Source organism: Saccopteryx bilineata, chromosome 7 (assembly GCF_036850765.1).
Source record: "Saccopteryx bilineata isolate mSacBil1 chromosome 7, mSacBil1_pri_phased_curated, whole genome shotgun sequence".
Classification (NCBI taxonomy): Eukaryota; Metazoa; Chordata; class Mammalia; order Chiroptera; family Emballonuridae; genus Saccopteryx; species Saccopteryx bilineata.
Window position 1 is genome coordinate 12620308 of NC_089496.1, and position 24987 is coordinate 12645294.

Sequence of the window (24987 nt, forward strand, 5' to 3'; positions counted from 1 at the left end):
CATACACTACAGTGTACCATGGGGAGAAAATTATTTTACTTGAGTAAACATAATGTACTTTAGTAATATCAATAGGCACTTCACTTGTGAGATGCATATATACCTCACTCAAAAGGATACCATTATCATGCCCTAGTACACTATAACATATCCCCTATAAAGATACGCATTAAAAGTAACAATTTTAAAAAGTGCACATTTGAGCATGCACAGTTAGAGCTGTGCAAACAGCCCAGTGTTTCAAATAAATATAATTATTACTAGTAAATTTTTATCAAAATATCTTACAGTATGGTAACCATTTACAATTATTGCTCTATTAAGAGTTTTATCATCAAAGAGCACTTTGTTGACCTGTCTATAATACTATATATATTAATACTGAAGGGTGCTTACCTGTAGTTTAATCAGTTTAGATCCTGGCATTGTTTCAAAATAATTCAAGAGAAACCCTGACTGGATCTTGATTTACTGAAGTAAATGTTTTATGGGTTTAGCTGAGTCCAATGCAATATTCTAAAGTTAAAGAAGTTTTCCTCAAGTAAGGCAAGTTCACGGCACGGATGGAGAAACAGTGCTTAGTGATGGCTTCTAGTCTCACAATTTGTTGTTCTGTCAATTATTTATGAGCAATTACCAGGATCTCAAGTATCTGGATATCAGTTTTGTCACCCTTTTCATCAACAATTAAGTACACATCAATGCTCAAAATAAAATATAAAGACTAAGGTAAATGTAAAAAAACAGTGAACAAGTAAAATAAATATAAGAATTGCACAAGACAGTGTGATGTAAACACTTCAATTTCCCAGCTGAGACTCCTGAAGCAAAGAGTCAGCGACTGCTTTCAGGCAGCTTAGTTGGTACTCTTATTCTGGAAAAGAGGCTACATCTTCTTTTCTCTGAATTGTCACGATTTAATCTTCCACAGCTAGTGAAAAGAATAATAGAAGTAGTGACCATCAGAGCCAGTATCCATATCACAATATATTAAATTATATCACATAATACTATTTCATCTAAACTTCATTCAAAAACAAGTATATATATGTTCTACTTTTTAAAATTCCTTTATCATTTTATTTTCAAGAAAAATTTACCTTAAATAAGTAAAATGAAAATCAGATCTCTCATGCTTTCTTTTACAGGGAAGTGGCAACATACATATACAGCTAGTTTAAGATGAACAGTCTATACACCTTATTCACTGACAGCTGAATACATGTTGAAGGATGTATGCATTGCTATATAGACAAAGAATACAACTTTGGCCAAAAAAAAATAAGGCTCTTGTTTTTCTTTTTTTATCACCTAAATTAAGATTCAGATTGAGTAAAAATAAAATACTTCCACTCAGTCTATATAAGAGTTCTATTTGTAATGAATACTATTCCAAATTGGGAGTTCCAACAGTATTATAACCTAAGAATGTTTATCATTGCTAGAAATTAAATGTGAAATTATTTTCACTAATTATATACAATATTATCAAAATGATTCCATTACTGTACATGTGAGGTCTCAAAAGAGTACTAGGGTAATATATATGTCACAAAAAATATACCTACAGTAAATAATAAAAAAATACCTGCATGTTCTTACCTTCAAATTAAATCCAAGCAAGTCACTGATGACACCAGAAACAGCTGACAGGATGACGACCTGGGTGATGTTGTAAAGCAGGGGATTCATTGTGAGCCCATATAACCTGAAGGGACTGTCCAGTTCCTAGAAGAAAAAGAACCAGACTCATTAAGAGTGATTAGTTAGCTTGAGTCAGGGCAATATACAATGAGGATTTAAAAAAAAAAAAAAACTTTCAAAAAATAGCTACAAATTATGGATAGTTTTAGAAAGGATAAATTTGGTTAAACCTGAAATAAGTAAATATACTTAAGGGTTTTTTTTGTTGTTTTTTAGGTGACTTCTTTTAAAAAAGAATTCTGTAACCAACTGACAGCTGCCAGATCGGATGGCGTTGGGGGCTGGGTGAAAAGGTGAAAGGATTAAGAAGTAGAAATTGGCAGTCACGGAATATAGTCAATAATATTGTAATAACTACTTATGGCAGGGGTCCCCAAACTATGGCCCGCGGGCCACATGCGGCCCCCTGAGGCCATTTATCCAGCCCCCGCCGCACTTCTGGAAGGGCACCTCTTTCATTGGTGGTCAGTGAGAGGAGCATAGTACCCATTGAAATATTGGTCAGTTTGTTGATTTAAATTTACTTGTTCTTTATTTTAAATATTGTATTTGTTCCTATTTTGTTTTTTTACTTTAAAATAAGATATGTGCAGTGTGCATAGGGATTTGTTCATAGTTTTTTTATAGTCCGGCCCTCCAACGGTCTGAGGGACAGTGAACTGGCCCCCTGTGTAAACAGTTTGGGGACCCCTGACTTATGGTGTCAGGTGGGTACTAGACTTATTGGAATCACCTCATAAGTTATATAAATGTCGAACCACTATGCATACACCTGAAACTAATATAATATTGAATGTCAACTGTAATTGAAAAAAAAACCTCTGTAATCTAAATTTGTAATTCCAGCTTCTATTCCAAATAAATGACTGGAAAAGTACTGGTCTAGTAGCTACAAAGTTTGAAAACACTTTTTAGTATAAGAATAGAAACTTAAATTTTTTTTCTGTAGAAGAATTAGAAATTTAACTAGCCAATTTTCTGCCAATAATAATACATATGTAAAAACTCTCCTTTGAGACAATTAATTTTCAAATACATGAATAAATTAATTGCCTGATTCAAACATGCCAGGCCCTGTGCTAGGCTCTAGGGAGTTAAGATTAAGTTCCTGTGCTGAAGGACCTTACAGTCTAACAGACCTGCAAATAAAGAATCCAACTATTTAGTCTCACAAGAGAGGTCTGTTTGAAAAGCAGTGGGCCATAGAGGAAGGTGTACTGAAACTTAGTGAGTAGAGACAGTAGGTATTCCATCAAGACATCTAAGAACATGGCACCTTTGAATTGCTAGAGGTTGCAGCATTTTTAGAGTCCAAGTACAAGGAAAGAATTACTTTGAATTTATAAAACTGGCTACTTATGTAAGGGTCATTTTAAAGGCAGATTGCATTGACAAACTAACACTAAAGAACTTTAACTAGGGGAGGACCATATGAGATGTGCGTGTGAAAAAGATCCCAGGGTCAGCAATGTGGAAGACAGATGAAAGAGCAGTGAGACCAGAAGCAAGAAAACTTGAGTTTAGTGCATGTAAAGCTTAAGTGAAAGCTGATAAGGGTCTGACTGAGGGCAGCAGAAGATATTTGAGGGGTTGAATAAATGTGCCTGATAATTTCTTGGCTGTGAACAATGAGAGAGAAGGAGCAATTTATATTAAGTCCCAGGTTTCCGACTAGAAGATGGTGTATGATCAAAAACAATCATGCTCCTGTGCTTTGTATTTTAGTTATTTTTATATTTCTCTTTACACTGAGATAGAAACTGCTCTTAAATCTCATCTTTATAGCTTTCTTCCATTTGCATAGTGCCTACACTCTTAAAACAGTCAATACAGATGTATCCAACAAACCTACAAAATTTGTAAATTTTATAATTCCAATTTCTATTCCAAGTGAATGACAAGAAAAGTCATTGCCTAATACACTGTTAGGCACAGTCAATACCAAATTAATACTTTTTAGTTGACTGAAGAATTAACCATAACATTGAGACAACTAATTTCATACTATTTTCTGAACACTTATAAACAACTTTAAGAATTATATTTCATTTGTTATAGAAATTGAGAATTTAGAAAATGTTTTCCTTTTTTGTATTTTTCTGAAGTTAGAAGTGGGAGGCAGCCAGACGGATTCCTGCATGCGCCTGACCAGGATCCACCCAACATGCCCACCAGGGGGTGATGCTCTGCCCATTTGTGGCATTGCTCTGCTGCGGCTGTGGCCGGAGCTATTCCAGCGCCTGAGGCAGAGGCCATGGAGCCATCCTCAGCACCCAGGCCAACTTTGCTCCAATGGAGCCTTGGCTGAGGGAGGGGAAGAGAGAGACAGAGAGAAAGGAGAGGGGGAGGGGTGGAGAAGCAGATGGGTGCTTCTCCAGTGTGCCCTGGCTCAGAATAGAACTTGGGACTTCCACACGCTGGGCTGAAGCTTTACCGCTGAGCCAATTGGCCTGCTCTGCGTTGTACTTGCTAATGCAGGCAAAGCAGAAGACAGCTCTGAGAAATACAAAAAATAAAATTAAAAAAAAAATCCAAATTAACATCAAATCTTTTTTGAAATCTATTTTAAGTTCTAGGAAGCAAAATTTCCAAAGATGCCAATGTCTACAATAGTCTAAACATTATTAAAAGTATTAAAATTTCAAGTTATTAAAATTTCAAAATTAAATAATTTGGATTACAGTGGTACCTTGAGATATGAATTTAATTCGTTCTGTAACCGAGCTCATACGTAAGTCAGTCAATTTGTATATCAAACTGCCGATACTGGACCTGTGCGCCAACTAGAGGCAGCTTCCGGAATCATGACTCGTATCTTGGAATTTCGCTTGGATCTCGAAGAAAAATATGGACCGAGTCGCAGCTCATATCTTAAAAAAATTCGTATGTTGGTCTGTTCGTATCTCAAGGTACCACTGTATTTTGATTCATTTTGCAGTAAGTAAAATGTAAATTGCATGAATATGTGCACATACAATTTGGAAACAAGGCAAACAATCATGAAACCAAATACAAGGTGGTGTCTACAGACAAAAGACCCAGATAGGCTGTCAGAACAGTATATTCTACATTATACCCATTTTTAATTGTATTTTTACCTTTAGCAGTTTAGTAGCCAGTTTTAAAACATTGTTCACTAGTGTCAGTTCCTCTTTTTTGTTAGGTTTCTTCTCCATTTTCAAGTATAGATTTATCTTTTATGAAAAAAGTAAACAAAACACAAAATTGTAACAAATACTCATTTTTAAAAGAAATGGAAAGATATTCATTAAACTATTAATGGTAGTTGTCTGGTTATTAAGAGTATAGGTGATATTAATATTCTTCATACTTTGTATATTCCAAACTTCCTAAAATAAACTTATTTTATAAGAAAACAACTATTTAAAATTTTCAAATATAATTAAAAGCTGCAACAAGTATGGAAAACTGGATGTCATTATTTAAAAAGTGAAACATTTTAATCCCAGAGCCAATGCAACCCAAAGAGTAAATAATAATTAAAGTAATCAATTGGTTTGTTGCTCCATTCCCCTTTCATTGTAACTGAGCTCATTTGACAAGGTTACCAATTGTTTAAAATCAAACTATCCCTGACAAAAATACTCAACAAGTTCATTGACAATACATTTTTTAATAACTTCTATAAATGATAAGGAAAATGTTAAACATGTTCACGCAAAATTATTATCATCAACATTATGTTTTATCCTTTTCTAGTGAATAAAATTCATATTTAAACATGGCTCTGCTACACTGCAACGCAAACATATACCACTAATGGTTTAAAATCCAACATTTCTATAAATGGTACTTGTGTTAAATGAAAATGGGACATAAAAACAGTAATTAGATTTGAAATTTGCATCAAAGCAGGTATATTGAAGGCTTGTGTTGTACTAAATTTCAAGTTTTGCTTTATAACACAAATAGTCTTAATCTAGTAATGTAGATTCTCCCCAAACTTGACATAAATGGAAATATTTTAGTTTCATATGTAACCTACAGACAATAATTTATAACATAACAACCATGTATTCTCACCTGTTCAGTAAGTAATATTGAGGTATTGCTGTATTTTTTACTTGTTTCTGATCCAAGGGTAACAAATCTCAGGAGAAAAAGTGTTAAGGAGACGCACCAGATTACCAGCTCCCAGTTGTAATGACAGTCCAGGAAGATCTCGTGCACGTGGAGCAACTGCAAGTGTTTGAAAAAGGCACACAAAGCAATGTACTCAGACAAGTACTTTTAAGAGAAAATAACATTTTACTTCATACAGAATGACCACGAAAGTACTAGAATTTAATGAAATTTAAAAACATTTCACATTTATTATAAAATATTTCAAGCACATATAAAGTATTGGGTACAACGTAATCAAAACCCATAGGCCTCTAACCCATTTTGGTCAAATCTTAATATTTTACAATATTTCTTTCAGATTATTGAAAAATAAAAGATAAAAAATTCAGTGAAGACCCTTTAAATTTTTCCTTAATCATTATTACCCTTTTCCCCAATATCCTCAATAAGGGTAATAAATTTTATCTTTTTCATGCAGTGTATAGTTTAGCTATGTTTATCTCTTTAAATTATGTTATTTTGTGTATATTTTAGAATTTATAAAAATGTTATCACATTGTCCATATCATTTTTCAATTCCCTTTTTATTCTACTGAACTTTGTTTTCAAAATTTATCCATGTTCATACATGAAGTTCAAATTCATGCATTTTAACTCCTACTATGTATTACAGTAAAAAAATTAAACACAGCCTGACCAGGCAGTGGCCCAGGGGATAGAGCATCGAATTGGGACGCAGAGGACCCAGGTTTGAAACCCCAAGGTCACCGGCTTGAGCATGGGATCATAGACATGACCCCATGGTTGCTAGCTTGAGCCCAAAAGGTTGCTGGCTTGAACAAGAGGTCACTCGCTCTGCTGGAGCTCCCCAGTCAAGGCACATATGAGAAAGCAATCAATAAACAAGCAATCAACGAACTAAGATGCCGCAATGGAGAACTGATGCTTCTCATCTTTCCCTTCCTGTCTGTCCCAATCTGTCCCTCTCTCTGACTCTGTCCTATAAGCCTAAGAGCAACAAACTTCCTCTTTAAAGCACCAGATAGTAAATTTTTAGCATTTTGCCTGACTCATTCAGTCTCATATATATTCTTCTCCCCCACCCTCCCTTAAAATTTTAAGTACTACAGCCCTAGTCAGGCAGCTCAGTCCTTTTCTTTTGGTTACTGTTAAGAGTGTTCTCTTTGCTTCGGTGCCCTGCAGGATATCCACAGTGTGTCTAAGTGTGGTGCAAATTAATGTCTTTCATCATTCAGAAAAACTCATAGGCATTATCCTCTCCAAATACTGTCCTCCCTCTTCTTTCCATCTGGAATTCCTGTTATATCAGCGGTTCTCAACCTGTGGGTCGCGACCCCAGTGGGGGTTGAACGACCAAAACACAGGGGTCGCGACCCACAGGTTGAGAACCACTGTGTTAGACGCATGCTGGACCTCCCATCTTTCTCAATCCCTTTTTCCTATTTCCATCTCTTTATCACTGTCTTATATTCTGGGTCATTTCCCCCTTCTCCCAGTTCATTAGCTGTTTACAGTCTATTTTTTCTGTTTGCTATGTTTTCAATGTCAATGACATATTTTTTATTTCTCTGAAGTACTGTTTGGTTCTCTTCAAATCTATTTTTTTTATAGTGTTACTTATGTCTTGAGTCATTTTAAACAAGCTTCTCTTCTCTTATCATTTCTATCTGATCAGCCTATTATCTGAAGTAGCTGGAGATCTATGCCTGCTGTTTATTGATCTGCGACACACTAGTGGTATATTATTTCTCTGTGTGTTTTGAAACCTGAAGAGGTTTTATCTATGAAAACCTGTGAGTCCTGGGTGGAACGCACATACCACAGAACAGTCTTGGTTTTGCTTCTGCTAGGTAGCCAGGAGCCTAGGACCACTTCTTATATTAACTTCTTGACACAGGGGTTACAGGCCAAGACCTGTAATATACATTTGAATCCTGAACCTGTAAGAAGCCTAGACCTACAGTTCTTGGAGAAACTTTTCCCCACCTCCTTGCCTGAGTCCAGACAGAGTCAAAGACAAGCTTCCTTACTGTCTCCTGTGCTGGTGTGCAGACTGCTTTTCTGACTTCACCTTTTCACAAGCACGAAGGCCCATGAGGGTTCTGGCTTTTATGCGTAAGCAGGTCTAGGAATGTATGCAGGCTGAGGCCTCATCTTCTGACCTCCTGTGGGTGTGACATCTCGAGTCTCTAGGGTGCTAGACTGACAATGCCTCACTTCCTTCTCCTAGGGCTGCCAAACTACTGTTTCTCAGTTTTATCTTCATTTTGGTCCCTTAATTTCTTTTAAGCTAAGATATGTATATAATATGTATATTAAAATTCTGGGTTTTATTTTTCCAGCATTGTATGATGTTTCAAAGCAGAAGAATTTTCAGGTAATCTAGTATGTCATATTACTCAAAATGGAAGTTTAAATTTTATGGCATAAAACATATCCTGAGATACTTCTGTGTTTTCTAATTGTCACATTAACAATTCAGATAGAAAACAATTAGTTAAGTGTGAATAAAGCCGAGATTCATGGAAAACAATTCATAACTATAGTCACTCATAAGTTTGTTTTGGAAAATAATGATAAGCAGGCGAATTATAGACAAAACTAATTATTGTATGTACAAACAGGAAACATTGGAGAGCCCTGGTCAATTAGCTCCATTGGCTGGACCACTGTCCTGAGATACAAAGGTTGTTGGTTTGATCCCTGGTAAGGGCACATACAGGAACAGATCAATGTTTCTATCTCTTGCTCTCACTCCCTTCCCCTCTCTTTAAAGTGAATAAATAACTTTTTTTTTAATAAAAAAGACATCTGAGAATATGCTAGCCACCTATATGACACTGCAAAAGCCAATTTCAAAATTGTGTTAACTAGGCTTACTTATATTATTACTCTTATTATTAGAAAACCTTCTGAAACTGAATATTTATAGATCTGATTATCTAATTTTTCCACAGAACAAGTTAACTCACCTGGGCACAACAGATAAATACTACTGAGATAGTCAACAAGAAAGCAGAGGAGACTATTACATCAACTGATCGCTGAGGACCTCGACGCTGGGGGGAAAAAGGGGGAAAACACTTTTAAATATATTTCCTAATTAGCCACTTAGTCATGCTTTCAATTAAGTTGCTGATCCATCACTATAGTTGATCATAACTTACAATACTGAAAATATACCTAATTTTTCAGGTGAATTTTAATTATAAATATTACTATTTCCTAAGGCTTTGGAACATAGTAAAGAAGGTGAACATATAGCCTAGAATTCTTAGTATAACATCTAAATATTTCATTTCTTCAAACACTAATTATTCATTCAACAAATGTTTCCGAAGCACCTTCTCAGATGAGGTACAGAGCTAGGTACTGGAAACATAGCAAAGAACAAAACAGACATGGTCCTACCTTCAGAGGAACTGGTAGAGAGTCAGCCCAACCTCATCCGCACAGATATATGTAATAAGTTGTGATGAGTGCTATGAAGGAAATGTATAGGATGCTCTGAGAAATTGGTAGGGAGTTTGATATAAATATCACTTTCTTAGGGAGAGCTTCATAAACCCACACAATCTTGTATTTGGGAGTTAGAAGGCTGGGCCTGGAAGATCTCTCTAAGGCAATGATATTTAAACTGAATTAAATTGCAGGAGTAAGATGGCACATGGTAATGTTCAAGGCAGAAGGAAAAGCATGTGTAAGAGCACAGAACAGGAAAAATCATAGTGTGTTCAAAGAACTGAAGCCGTCTCATGTGGCTAGAATGTAGGGAGAAAAGTGTTTCAAAATGAGACAAGAAAGACATGCTACTGGCAAGAGCTAAGTCATGAAGGGCATTATAAGCTGTTAGATTTTATTCTTTATCTTGAGAGCAATGGAGAAACTCCAAGAACTAGATGGTCAAATCTACATTTAAAAAAAAATCTCATGCCAGAATGAAGAAAGTATTGGAAGGAAGAAATCAATCTGGGGATGCCAGTCAAGAGGTAACTGCAGTAGCTCAGATTGGTTTCAATTAAAGTGGTGAAAACAGAAACAAATATAAATAAATGAATTCAAGATATGTTTTTGAATGAAAAAGGGTAGAAATTAGTGATAATTTGGATACTGTAATGCAAGAGAAGGAAGTAAGTTCCAAGGATCATTCGTAGGTCTGGGGTTAAATGTCACTGAAGTGTAAGCTCATAAGGCTAGGGAAGTTCATCTCGTGGACAGTGGATGGCACACGGGTAACATTAAATAGAAGTTTACTGAATAAAGTAATCAATATACAGAAGAGTGCAAACCTACACAGGATGGATACAGACGGGTGATGTGGGTGGTTTCTCATGAAGCCAGGCAACAAAGACACATTCATCCCATTACAACAGAAGCGTCCCAGTGAGGAAAACAAGCTATGCCAATTGGTAGCACTTCTCAATGGAGACTAAGTTAGTTAAATTTAACAAGCAGAATAATGAATATTTGAAATAGAAGAGCAGATAGTGTAAGCTTTTTCCCCCCACTTCTTTCACTGCTATTTCAAAAAATAAAAACCAAACACTAAAAACCTAGGTATGTTAAAAGATATTTGGTCTTTGGGTCAACTCCATACATAATGAAATTCATTGCTACTTAATACAACAAAGAAATAATCCTCAGAAGTGTTTTCCTAAAATTAATTCAGATGTTTCCCATTTCCCATCTGAGTTGTCTTTATCTTAAGTCCATAATTAGGAAAGTTACTTAAAAAGATTAAATAAAAAGAACAGCATGAAAAGAATGGCTTAGAATTGCAAGCTAATATTTTAACATAGTAATAGGCTACTTCACTGGAAGGACTGATTATAGATTCTTTTTTAAAAATTCTTTTGAAAGCAGTGGGCTCCCTCTGCTGGTTTGTGATAACCATTCTATATAGAAACAAAATCTTTAATCTACCTTTTGAATGAGTAGAAACTGATGAGATTTATGAATAAAGATAGATTTAGAATAGCCTGACCTTGAATGCAACTCAAATGCATTTAAGCCTTTTAGACATCATATGTTTTACTATTAATAACCAGTTAAACACTTATTTTGGATTTCTACATATGGAGCATATGGAACACTAAGTATGGCCACATAGTACCATGTAAGCATACATGTGAATGCACATCTAGACACACCTACATACTGACAGAGAGGGGAACTCTGAGAGGGAGCTAGCACATTAAGAGTACTTCTGTCACTACATTCTACCTTAAGATAAGACCGAAGAGATAGCCACATTTTTATATTTTGAACTTTCTTCAACCGGAAATGAGGAACCTCAGATTTTCGAGCCCTCCTTGCTGATGTTAAATGTCCAAAGAGTTTTGCAAAAAGTAAGCGCTAAAAAAAAATAAATAAATAAAGGTAAGGATTAATTTTCAAGTAGATTATCACAGAAAAACAAAAATCAACAAAATATAAATTGTTATGATTTTATTTGGTTAAATACTACAAAAAGAAAACAAGAAAAGAATTAGCAGGTCAGAATAATTTAATAAAATACTAAAATACTTCAGGAATACTTGGAATATTAGGAAAAGAATAAAATATTCTCTATTCAGAAGTCTATATTATACTCACCTGTTTATAAGTTCTTTCTGCAACACAGAGCAAAAAAAAGAAAATCCACACAAGCGACACACGAACCACAAAACTTATAATAACCATAGAGAGAACCATGACATCCTCATTAGAACCGAATGCAATCACGTAAAGTTCTGAAGCAGAATGTGCTGTGAGTTGTTCTAAGTCTGTAGCTTGGGAGAGTCGAAAAACAAATGGAGTTAAACCCAAGATTAGAGAGATTGCATTTCCAAATATCTGGTATCCTATTCCTGGTATATGGCTGTTCACCTTTATAGAGAGAAAAGAAAAACAAACAAACACAAATTTTGTCTGTAGTAAAATAAATTCCTATTAAGCATGATTTTATTTATAGCAATATGAAATCAGTTTGTGAACATACATAAGTTTTAATACATGAATAATAAAATTTAAACTTACTCAAACTTTAAGAGCTTACTATGTGTAAAACGTAAGTCATTATTTTTTCAATAATTTAAAAAAAATTTTATTTATTGCCTGACCAGGAGGTAGCATAGTGGTTAGAATGTGGAACTGAGATGCGAAAGGACCCAGGTTCGAGACTCCAAGGTCGCCAGCTTGAGCGCGGGCTCAACTGGTTTGAGCAAAGCTCACCAGCTTGGACCCAAGGTCACTGGCTCGAGCAAGGGATTACTCTGTCTGCTGAAGGCCTGCGGTCAAGGCACATATGAGAAAGCAATCAATGAACAATTAAGGTGTTGCAATGAAAAACTGATGATTGATGCTTCTCATCTCTCTCCATTCCTGTCTGTCTGCTCCTATCTATCCCTCTCTTTGACTCTGTCTCTGTAAAAAAAAAAAAAAAAAGATTAAAAAATAGTTTTTATTTATTGATTTTATAGAGAGAGAAGGGGGACTAAGAATGATCAACTCATAGCTGCTTCACTTGGTTCGTTGCTTGCTTATCATATGTGTTTTGACCGAGCAAGCCCAGGGTTTTGTATTTTTCTGAAGTTGGAAACAGGGAGGCAGTCAGACAGACTCCTGCATGCGCCCGACCGGGATCCACCCGGCATGCCCACCAGGGGGCAATGCTCTGCCCATCTGGGGCGTCGCTCTGTTGCAACCAGGGCCATTCTAGCACCTGAGGCAGAGGACATAGAGCCATCCTCAGCACCTGGGCCAACTCTGCTCCAATGAAGCCTTGGCTGCGGGAGGGGAAGAGAGAGACAGAGAGGAAGGAGAGGGGGAGGGGTGGAGAAGCTGATTGGCGCTTCTCCTGTGTGCCCTGGCCGAGAATCGAACCCGGGACTCCTGCACGCCAGGCTGACGCTCTACCACTGAGCCAACAGGCCAGGGCCAAGCCCAGGGTTTTGAACCAACAACCTCAGTGTCCCAGGCCAATGCTCTATCCACTGCACCACCACAAGCCAGGCATTAGATTTTCAGTTTTTAAAAACAGCTTATTTATCAGATCTCTAATTCACCTAGTAGATGCACAAAAAATTAACTATCTTGGTCGTATCCAGATCTTGAAAAAACATCTATGTATCTCATTATTTCAAAGTTAGAAATACAAATACTGTAATATTAAAAAGAATGAGATCTCATATCCACTTAAATTTAGTTCATTAAAGAAAAAATCTAGAATTATACTTATCTGACAAATTTGTAATTTGTGTTTTCTTCACAGAGCTCAATATACAAAATGTCTCCTTAAATTCTAAAACCATTTTAAAAAAGGAAAAATGTTAGAGGGGAGACAATTAAATAAGAAAGAGGGTGGGATAATTATAAAAAAGGAAATTAAAAATTAAATAATAGAAAAATATAAGAATGGTAAAACAGAGAAACCTTAAATATCATCTAGCTAACGTTTTCTCATTCTGCACATTATATGAATGAGCTGTTAGTTCACAGTTTAGATGTAGAGCACCAACTAGAGACTCCTTGCCAATAGTTTTTTATAGCTCACACTGAGATATGAAGGAGGAAGTAGATCAATTTCTATACCCAGTAATTTTAATTCCTGTCCTACATAAAGTGTATACAACAGTTCTAGCAGAACAATGCACAAGAAATTTAGAACTGCAAGTTAAATCATGAATAGCTGTCCAGAGGATTCGGTAAAATATAAAAAGTAACAATGACCTGATTTTTAAAAATGTCACAGAAACTGAAATTGAACTCCATAGTATTTATATTCTACTTCCAGCTACTCAAGATGTTTACCTCTAGCTGTATCACTTCTATACATTTAACTAGGCAAACAAATACAGATCTTCTTGTTTGAATTTTTGAATGTTCTGAGTACTAAAAAGTAAATGCTCCAGAAGGGAAGATAAAGAAAAATAAATTGTGGCCTTAGTCGGTTGGTTCAGTGGATAGAGCGTCAGCCTGGCATGCAGACGTCCTGGGTTCAATCCCCAGTCATGGCACACAGGAGAAGCAACCATCTGCTTCTCTCTCCCTCTCTCCCCCTCCCGCAGCCAGTGGCTCAATTGGTCTGAGCGCTGGCCCTGGGCACTGAGGATAGAGCTTGGTTGGTCTGAGTGTCAGCTTCAGGTGCCAAGGATAATTCAGTTGATTCATGCATCAGCCCCAGATGAGGGTTGCTGGGTGGATCCTGGTGGAGGCACCTGTGGGAGTATGTCTCTTTATCTCCCCTCCTCTCACTTAGAAAAAAAAAAAGAAAGAAAAACAATTTTTTTTCATCAATTTTTGTATTTATCTAGCAGCTCCTCAAATGGACCCACTGAAAGCAAAAGGATAACATAAAAGAATAAAATTTTAGATTATATCTATTCTTGGTCAAAAGCATGAAAACAGTAAAAGTGGTTTGCTGAAAGATCACTGTTTAAATCAAAGACAAAGGCAAATACAAACAACTTTTGTACTTGAAGAAATGAGATGAATGGGTTATAAACATAACATCCCAGTAATTATTTAATATATTAATAATCATTGTTTTGTCCTTGAACTAAAAGAATAAAAATTTAAAACTCACTCTGTTCATTATCATTCCACTGATTTCAAGGACAGACATGTCTGCTTTCTTACAGTCATTGCCTTCCCATACTATCGCACTTATTTTTTCTAATCCTGGGTGGGAACTGTGGAGCCAGGGTAAATGACTCTATAAAAAATAAATAGAAGTTGATAAATGTTTATCTCACTTCATGAATAAAACATATACATGTATATATATATATATAGAGAGAGAGAGAGAGAGATACACACACAATTTTAACTATATTAAAGATAGCAATAGGTGAATGCATTTATATTTTGTAAATAGAACATATATCTCTTTGGATAGCTGTATCTATATCTATACACACAGATACAGCTATGTGTATAGCTACTTAAAATAGAACTTTAGTGTTTCTCTAAAGTTCTATCTTAAAATTAGCATATACAATGAACAGATGGCATGTTAGTTATAAAAATGTGTAAGAACTTTCTATAACAGATATAAGGGAACATATTGTTCAAAAATACCCTAAAATGTGTCAGCAAAAGCACTTACTTGTAGATCTGTCTACATAGCTAATATATTAATGTCTAAGACAAACAGATATCACATTGTTCATATTACTGATTGTCCAACTTAACATCATTCAATACAAAAAAGAAATATGAACGCTGAGATCTGAACCTCTTTGGAAGACTAAATAGTGATACAATCTCATCCTGAAAAATTCTTCCTCACACACCAACCCTTAATACTTGACTTTTTTTCTAATATTTTAATCTAGCATTTCTTCAAAGGACCAACTTAACTTTCTTTTCCTTAGAGCAAATATTGCAAACTGAAGTACACAGAACTAGAAATACTCTCCCAAGTAATATAAAGTATTTCTCAATGTTTCAAGGAATAAAAAAAAGGTAAAAAGATAAATTGAAAGTTTTAATAGAGTACAAAGGGTCAGATGCTTACATTTGTTTTTGTTCGCTTTAGATCTATAATTAGGAATAAAACTTCAAAATAGGAAAGCTGGGGCTTAAAGATAGCAACAAAACTAATGAAACAGTAATCTTTACAGTATCAGATACTGATAGAAGTAATAGTAAAAGCTTAAATGAGAATGGGATGAATTTGTTGATATTATAGTATTTCTAACTTATTTTTATAACAATGAACAGAATAATCTATTCTAGTTATATTTATTCTTTGGAAGACCAAATATGATTAAAATAGGATAAGTATGTTTCTGTAAATTTAAGGAATATAATTTCCCTAGGGGGAGTAAAGTTGCATTGATTCATTTTGATTAAAAGCATAAAATAGAATTCAACAATATGTAATAAAACAGTTAAAAGAAATTATTACTATTCTGACTTCATATATATATATATTAATTTTTTTAATGTAAAGCTATCCATACCATGTTTATTATAAACAACATAAAAACGGAAGAATAATTACAGGCAAACCATAATGCCAGCAGTCATGCCCTTGGCAAAGCTCTTTTTCATGTAGTTATTTGACTATCAAAAGGTTTCCTCTAAAAATTGATCTTTCCCAAAGACATAGTACTTTATTTTATTATTTATTTATTTTCTTTCTTTTTCCAAGTGAAAGGAGGGGAGATAGAAAGACAGACTCCCACATGCACCCTGACCAGGATCCACCTGGCAATCCCTATTTGGGGCAGATGCTCTGCCCATCTGAGGCCAATGCTCACAACTGAGCTATTTTTAGTGCCTGAAGGGGAGACTCCATGAAGCCATCCTCAGCACCAGGGCTGATACAGGGGAGGGAGATGGGTGGAGAAGCAGATGGTAGCTTCTCTTGTGTACGTAACCAGGAATCAAACCCAGGACATCCACACACTGGGCCAACGCTCTACCACTGAGCCAATCAGCCAGGGCCATCTTTACATAGCATTTTAATGTAAATTAACTTCCATAGTATATATTTCACCACTGGAGAGCTGTAAGAGCTATGAGATATTGATAATTAATCACTTTTCTCAAACAATGTTCCATAAATTTATCTCTAAACATTCTGTATAGTTTGGGGTAAAAATAACATATCAAAATATGTATGAAACTTTCCTTAGAAGCTTGGTAATTATTAAACATAATAAAACTAAAAAGCTAAGAACAAGGGCAAAAAGCTGAATGTTAAGTGTTAAGCCTGACAGGCAACAGATTTCAACCACTGACACACAGGCTTTTTTTTTTAACTCTCAATCTGTAACAGTGAATTAAAGGTTTTCCAGTTACTATATGGAGCAAGGCATGTCAATACCACGAAAGTCTACCTACAGACAGAAAGAAAAGTCAAGAGATACTTTGTCCAGCCACCATCCCAGTTACTCTAACTAGATTAGTTATCATTTTCCTATTTCTAGAAAGCCAAAAGGCAAGAGAGAAGAGAGCAAATAGAAACTGGTGACTTTAAAAGAGTTAAACGGCCCTATACCTGTGCATGTGTTTGTCAAATGTATGTTTTCTGAAACAGTCTTGTTGAAACATGTACTGCCTAAATGTAGGGAGAGCATCATCACATTGAACATTTAAGACTGAGGGAAAACATTGGAGCAAATAATTCCATTTTATAAATTTATCACATAGGCTCTTGGTATTTAATTATATGTTCAGCCATGACTAGAGAAGGAAAATCTTCTCCTGTAAAAATGTTTCAGTTACTATAGGCCTTGACCAGTGGTGGCACAGTGGATAAAGCATCAACCCGGATGCTGAAGCCCCAGATTAGAAACCCCAAGGTTGCAGGCTTATCAACATGATCCCAAGTTTACTGCTGGCTTGAGCCCAAGGTCACTGGCTCAGCTTGAGTCCTGCCCCCCTGCCCCCATCAAGGCACGTATGAGAAGCAATCAATGAACAACTAAAGTGAAGCAACTATGAGTTGATGCTTTTCATCTCTCTCCCTTCCTGTATCTCTCTCTCAAGTCAGTAAATAAAAAATGTTTGTTTTATTTACAAAAAAAATAAAGTAAAACTACAAATTTGGTAACATCCTGACTAGAATACAGTGATTCAAATACCCTGAGTTTCTTTATGATAGGCAGAAGAGGGTCCTCCAAACCTAAAACTGTATAAGAAGAAACTAGGAACTTTTCATTAAAAGAAGCCAATTTCCATTACATGGTTACTAGGATAACTGAAAACCTGAGCTTATTTTTCAGAAGTCTGAGAATAAGAAATGCGTGTAAAATCATGTCTTTCATCCAAAAGCAAAACCAATGGAAACTAAAAATATAATTAGACATGCAGAATAGAACATCAAATAATCTTTACCTTACCAAAAAGGAGTAGAATGGTATGAAAGATTTAGGGGAAATTTATTCTGTATAGCATTCATTAAAAATATTTTTTTAACCATTTAAAAAAGGTCTAATCAGTATGCTTTGAAAATTTTTTATTTCATTTCATTCATTCACTCAATTTATATTTATTAAATATCTATTATGTACCAGGCACTGTGTGATACAACAATGAGCAAAAGAATACATGGTCCTGCTTACAGTATCTCTGGGAAAATAGTACACAGGCATTTTCTTTTTTTTTTTAATTTATTTATTAAAAAGACTTATTGATTTTAGAGAGAGAGGGAGAGAGAGAGAGAGGAAAAGAGAAACATCGAATTCTTTTTCCACGCATTCAGGCATTCATTGGTTCATTTCTGTATGTGCACTGACAGGAGATTGAACCCACAAACTTGGTGTGTTGGGATGATGCTCTAACCAACTAAGCTACCTGGCCAGGGCCACAAGTATTTCCTTTTTTGTGTGTGTGACCAAGGCAGAGAGAGAGAGAGACAGAGAGAGGGACAGATAGGGACAGACAGGAAGGGAGAGAAATGAGAAGCAATAAATCTTCATTGTGGCACCTTAGTTGTTCATTGATTGCTTTCTCATATGTGCCTTGACAGGGGGTGGGGTGTGGGGGGCACAGCAGAGTGAGTGACCCCTTGCTCATGCCAGCGACCTTGGGTTCAAGCCAGCTATCTTGAGCTTCAAGCCACCAACCTTTAGGCTTAAGCCAGCGACCATGGGGGTCATAATGTTCATGATCTCATGCTCAAGCCAGCGACCCCATGCTCAAGCTGGTGAGTCCACACTCAAGCCGATGAGCCTACACTCAAGCCAGATGAGCCCGCACTCAAGCCAGTGACCACAGGGTTTCGAACCTGGGTCCTCTGCGTCCCATTCGGAAGCTGTATCCACTTTGCCACCGTCTGGTCAGGCCACAAGCATTTTCTTAAATGTCAATTCTATTTGTTATTCTCAGTGAGTTACATTTATATGCAAATGAGTGCATATTCACAGTTATGAATTAACCCTGTTCTCTTGGAACGACTGTTCATTGCTTTTTTCACTTCATAAATTCCAGGGAACTTGGGCTATTCCATGACCAGAATCTGGACTTTGTTACCACACAGAATTGTTCTACATAATGTATGAGCCATCAACCACACCTCTCATCTTGCCAGGTCTCCCAAAGCTTCAATTCTAATTTTAAAACACTTGTTTCTTGAATACACCTATCCTTCAATCTAACAGTCTCTTCTTGGTTTAATTTCCTTCTCAATTTAATATGTCTAGACTCTTACCACATCCATTATATTTCAATTAGTAATATCATCCCCTCTCCTGTCTCTTGAATAGCAACTATTTAGTGAATACCTATGCTGTGTGACTTTGGATGCATTATTTAATTCTGGGCCTCAATTTCCTCCTCTATAAAATAAAAAATAAACAGCACTGATAGGTTGAGAGGATTATACAAGATAATGCATCTAGATTACTTTGCATAGTGCCTGGCATATACATAATAAGTTCTTATTAAATGTTTGCTATTATTATGATTACAACTATATTCCAGAGAATATCACACAACTGGGGAATGACCAACTACAAATTCATGGTTTCAAATTCTAGCTAAGCCCTAAACAATGTGACAGTGTAATTTTTAATTGCCTTGAATAAATGCACACACATACTCTCTCTCCACTCTCTCCATTTCCTGCAAATAACACCATCTACAAGTCCACTATCCTATCACCTCACTTCTTACTGTTAATAGACCCCCTAACCTCCTGCACTCACAGAATACAGATCATCAGGCAGTAACCCTCATCATCTTATTTGCTCCATGCACTCTTCCTCCTTCTCCTATTTCTATAGAGAACGTAGTCCTCTTCCTGTCCAAGAGGAATTTAAGCTTCCTAATTATGCTCTCCCTCCAGAATCCTAAGAAACACCATTCAACTTTTCCTCCTGTACCTCTTCAATTCTTCTCTCTTGTTTTCTCCTATGTACTCCAATATTTCTCATCTTTGGGATGGAAGTGAGGTGTCCAAAACTCTTTCCTCATCTAACTAGTATTTCATTTTTTCCCAAACTTTCTCAGCAATGCTTCCTAAACTTCATTCCTCATTCTCACTCCTTTTTCCCTGTAGCAAAGCTTTTTTCCCAGAACCCTTTCCTGTTGCCAACACCAAAACTAATGGATACATTTTTTAAATGAAACATTTAAATCAGAGAATAACAGCACTCAATTTTATCACATTTTAACTTTCCCCCTAATTTGCTTCAGATATTTTAATTAAAAAAAAAACACGTTACAGGCAAAACTGAAACTCACTTTTTATACCATTCCCTTCTTTTATTCCCCTGATTTATTATTCTAAATTTTGTGTTTACTATATTCCCTTGCATGTTTTTTTATATTCTTACTGAATACACTTTTACCTATAAATATACAATACAGCCTTGCATGTTTTAAAACTTTATAAAAATGGTACCATATATTGTATGTTTTTTCATTCAAAATTATATTCAAAAGATTTATTCCTTTTGATATATGAAGCTGAGTTCATCTAAATCAATGCTGTATATTGTTTTATCATATGCCATAATTTAATTCTACTGTTGGCTATTACAGTATTTTTAATTTTTCACTATTATGCACAATGCAATATCATAGACATAAAAATTATTTTTAATTTGACAAACTGCTCTCCAAATTAGTTGTACAAATTTGTATTAACATCAGCACTGAATAAGAGTTCTTTCTTCACATTCTTGCCAACACTGAAATTTATCAAATTAAAAAAATGTTGACAATCCAACCAATATGAAATTGTATCTCATTGTTCTAATTTACATTTCCCTGATTACTAAAAAGGCTGACCACTTTTACTTATTATATATTAGCCATGTAGGTGAATTGCCTGTTATACACTTTGCCCATTTTTCTACTGAGTCATTTGTCTTTTACTTATGTATCTGATGAAGTTCTTTGTGTGCTCCGTACAGTAAGACTTTTATAGTTAATATGTTAGAAATATCTTCTAGCCTGTGGCTTATCTTTTAACAATATTTATGGCTTAATTTGTAGGCCAGTTTTACATTTTAAGATATTCAAATTTGTCAATTCCCTGGTTTTTTGTTTGCTTGTGCTTTTTGTATCTTGTTTAAAAAATTCTCCATTCCCAAAGAACAAAGATTTTTCTCCTATACTTTCTTCTAAATATTTTAAATTTTTGCTTCTTCACATTTAGGAGCTACCTGGAATAAATTTTTATCTATGGATAATCATTTGACCCACAACCATATGTGAATAGTCCATCCTTTCCTCACTAATTTGTAATACCACTTATTAGGGATCCATATAAGCTTTTTTGGGTTTTCTATGCTGACACACTGGTCTATTTATTTATACACTGTCTTAATCTGTTTTGGGCTGCTATAACTGGATGACTTAAAAACAGCAGAAATCGCCCGACCGGGCGGTGGCGCAGTGGATAGAGCGTTGGACTGGGATGCAGAAGACCCAGGTTCGAGACCCCAAGGTCGCCAGCTTAAGCGAGGGCTCATCTGGTTTGAGCAAAAGCTCACCAGCTTGAGCCCAAGGTCCCTGGCTCAAGCAAGGGGTTACTCGGTCTGCTGAAAGCCCCCGGTCAAGGCACGTATGAGAAAGCAATCAATGAACAATTAAGGTATTGCAACACGCAAGGTAAAACTAATGATTGATGCTTCTCATCTCTCTCCGTTCCTGTCTGTCTGTCCCTGTCTATTCATCTTTCTGACTCTCTCTGTCTCTGTAAAAAATAAAAATAAATAAATAAATAATAAAAAACAAAACAAAACAAAACAACAAAAAAAAACCCAGCAGAAATCTATTTCTCACAGTTATAGAGGCTGCTAATTCCAAAGATCAAGGTGCCAACAGATCTTACTTTCTGGTTTAGAGACTTCCCTCTTTTTGTTGTACCCTTATGGCAAAAGGGGTAAGGTAGCTCTCTGGGGCCTCTTTGTAAGGGCACAAATCTTACTCATGAAGATCCTACTCTCATGGCCTAATTACCTCCCAAAGGCCCCATCTCCAAATATGACTATATTGGGGATTAGGTTTCAACATATATATTTTGGTGCAAACACAAACATTCAGTCTGTAGCATATACCTATATCATACTATCTTCATGATCATGGTATCTCCCCTGCTGGGTAAGGATATATATGATACTATCTTAATTACTATACTTTTAAAGTAAATTTTTATATCCAGTATAAAAAGCCTCCTGTAGTTCTTCAAAATTGCTTCTGTTATTGACATTTTGTTCTTTAATATGAACTTTAAATCTAAGCCCAACTGGAAACAGAGACAAACAAACATATTGGTAGGATTTTGATAGAAAAGTAGTGATAATGGGTATCTCTTGTCTTGTTTCTGCCTTAAATAAAAATGTCCCTAAAATTTCATCATGAAATATATATATGTCTTTAAATGGTTCTTTTATCACATTAAGAAAGGTCCCTTCTATCTCTAGTTTTCTAAGAGTTTACTTTTTGGTTTTATTCTTAGGATTTCACAAAGTCTTGGATAAGAGAGAGCAGAAAGTAAAATGGAGTGAGGATTTTAGATAACTACTAACTTTCTGAGCAAGCAAGTGGTTGGATGGAGATGCCATTCACTAAGATTTTGAGTGCCATAAGAAAAACAGATCTATGAGTAAAGATGGTGTGTTTTGGTTAAATCTTAGATATTGGTGGGACATTCAAATGAAGATGTCCCACAGACTTGTGTTGTCTGATATGGTATACCCTATTCACATGTGGCTATTGAGCACTTGAAATGTGGCTAGTCCAAATTAGATGTGCTATAAGTGTTCACAACAGATTTTAAAGACTCAGTATAAAAACTGAAAAATATCTCATTAATATTTTTCATATTAGTTACATGTTGAACTGACACTTTAATTATACTGGGTTAAATAAAAGATATTAAAATTAATTTCATCTTTTTAAATATTTTTAATGAGGCTACCAGAAAAATTTAAATTACATATGTGACTTAATATATTTATATTGGACAGCATTAGTACAGGCACTTGCAGATAAAAATCTGACATTCATGAAATATAGATTTGTGAATTATAATCTTATAAATGGAGTTAAAGCCACCACTGTAGATAAATCTGACCATGAAGTACGTTGAATGAGAAAAGGACTAATGCATCTAAAACACAACTTATAAAATTCCATTAATCAACAACTTCTATGGAACATATGTATGCAAGGTGAGACAAACAACCATAACATAAATACTGAGATTCAATGTTCCAATGAAGCCAGATCACATTAAAATAAATAAATAAAAATTAGAATAATACTATTTTAATTGAATGTAAGCTTTCTCTTCACCTCTGTAAAATCTGTACGTACATTTAAAGGAGCTGGACTGATAGCCCCACATAATCCAACACTGTAAACCAACCTGGTGAAAAGGATCATCTCTATATTCTCTTTTCACACATGGATTAACATGAGGGTTTTCCACATCTGTCTCACTGGTACAAGATGATCGGCATTCTGCACAATGTAACAAGTCTTCCCATAATACATCTTCTGTTTCAGATTCTGGCCTTGTGCTCTCAGAATCCTGTCTGGAACTTGAACAGCGAGAGCTGCAACTAGTACCCGATTTAGGGGCATCCTGAAATCAAGATATTCTTTGACATTAATACAATTTATGAACCCCTTCTAACTCAAAGGATTCTATTAGAACCGTATAATTACATTTTGCTAAAACAATAAATACACTGTCAAATGACAGTGAACTAGATAGCAAAACAAAAATACATGTTAGTTTTTAAGAATAATAAAATTTCCTCATTCAAAATTTATTTCACATCTCAGCTTAAGTGCATTTTGCATGCAAAGATTATGCCTTCTTTCTCTTAAACTTTATATGAAGTTCAGAGTTCAGACAGGCAAAGACTAGCCTAAATTAACATGGACGGTATAGTCACCCACTTTAATTGACATGGTTAATAGAGTTTTCTTACTTAGTCTTTCTTAGCAACAACAGATTTCATGTACCTACTGCCTTTGTTTCTCAAATAGCCAAGTTCAATAAATTGACATAAAATTAACAAATAATCTATACTGCAAAGGTAAGAAGCAATGTATGTTCTTGAGATAATCTATGATATAAAAGTGAAAAAACTAAAAGATACAAGTTAAATAAGTCTAATCAATTTACAGTTTTCCCTAGCAGTTTTTATTTTTTATTTTATTTTTTTAAAATTAATGGGGTGACATTGATAAATCAGGGTACATATGTTCAGAGAAAATACCTCCATATTATTTTGACATTTGATTATGTTGCATTCCCATCACCCAAAGACAAACTGTCTTCGGTCATCTTCTATTGAATATCTAGTTTTCTTAGTGCCCCTCATTTCCCTACCCTGTTACCATCACATTCTTGTCCATGTCTCTGAGTCTCATTTTTATGTCGCATCTATGTATGGAATTATATAGTTCTTAGTTTTTCTTGATTTAATTATTTCACTCCATATAATGTTATTAAGGTCCATCCATGCTATTGTAAATGTCATCATTTCTTATGGCTGAGTAGTATTCCATAGTATATGTGTACCAAAGTTTTTTAATCCACTCGTCCTCTGACGGACATTTGAGCTGTTTCCAGATCTTTGGTATTGTGAACAATGCTGCCATAAACATGGGGATGCATTTCTCCTTTTGGAACAGGGTTATGGTATTCTTAGGGCAGTGTTTCCCAACCTTTTTTGTGCCATGCCCCACCTTAACCTTTCTAAAATTTTTATGTCCCCCCCATGTAACATACATAATTTTTAACATTAAAAAATTGATTTGTTCATTTAATAAACATAAATGATAGGTTCTATGAAGAAATCACTATGAAATTGTTAACAAAACACAGTAAATAAAATTTCAAAACATATAATGAAAAACAAATTTAAATTCCAAATAATTTTAATACAGATTTTTCTATATTAATTTATTATTTTAATTTAGTGTGATCCTTGCGCTTAATGCTTGCTGCACAGTGATTTCTATTAGGTTCCAATTTGGTTAGCTTTAGTCTCAAGTCTCCATGTTGTATTATATCCAGCCGATTTCTTTTTTTTACCAGTAAATCATTTACAGCACTAAATCCACATTCAGCTAAAAATGAAGATGGAAACGGTAGCAATAGTTTTCTTGCACATTTGGTTGAATTTGAGTATTTGATTTGTTTCCTCACAAAGCCATGCCATCGCTCCTTTGATATTAAATAAAGCTTTAACTGACTCATCATTTTGCAATTCT

At 35.2% G+C, this 24987-nt stretch overlaps 1 protein-coding gene across 4 annotated transcripts in view; it reads right to left on the minus strand.

Moving 5' to 3' along the window:
- Positions 1 to 547: 547 nt before the first annotated feature.
- Positions 548 to 24987, minus strand: part of PHTF2 (putative homeodomain transcription factor 2) — a 173311-nt gene continuing 148871 nt past the window's right edge. For 2 of the 4 annotated variants that reach the window (XM_066240562.1, XM_066240563.1), the window contains 9 exons: positions 23126 to 23344; positions 14378 to 14506; positions 11407 to 11679; positions 11035 to 11166; positions 8784 to 8870; positions 5749 to 5904; positions 4803 to 4898; positions 1603 to 1728; positions 548 to 931 (listed from right to left, as the gene is read on the minus strand). In XM_066240562.1, the coding sequence (XP_066096659.1) occupies positions 911 to 931; positions 1603 to 1728; positions 4803 to 4898; positions 5749 to 5904; positions 8784 to 8870; positions 11035 to 11166; positions 11407 to 11679; positions 14378 to 14506; positions 23126 to 23344 (1239 nt within the window). In that variant the 3' untranslated portion in view covers positions 548 to 910. The remainder of the gene's footprint in view (positions 932 to 1602; positions 1729 to 4802; positions 4899 to 5748; positions 5905 to 8783; positions 8871 to 11034; positions 11167 to 11406; positions 11680 to 14377; positions 14507 to 23125; positions 23345 to 24987) is intronic. The other 2 variants (XM_066240566.1, XM_066240564.1) reach the window with 2 other exon arrangements.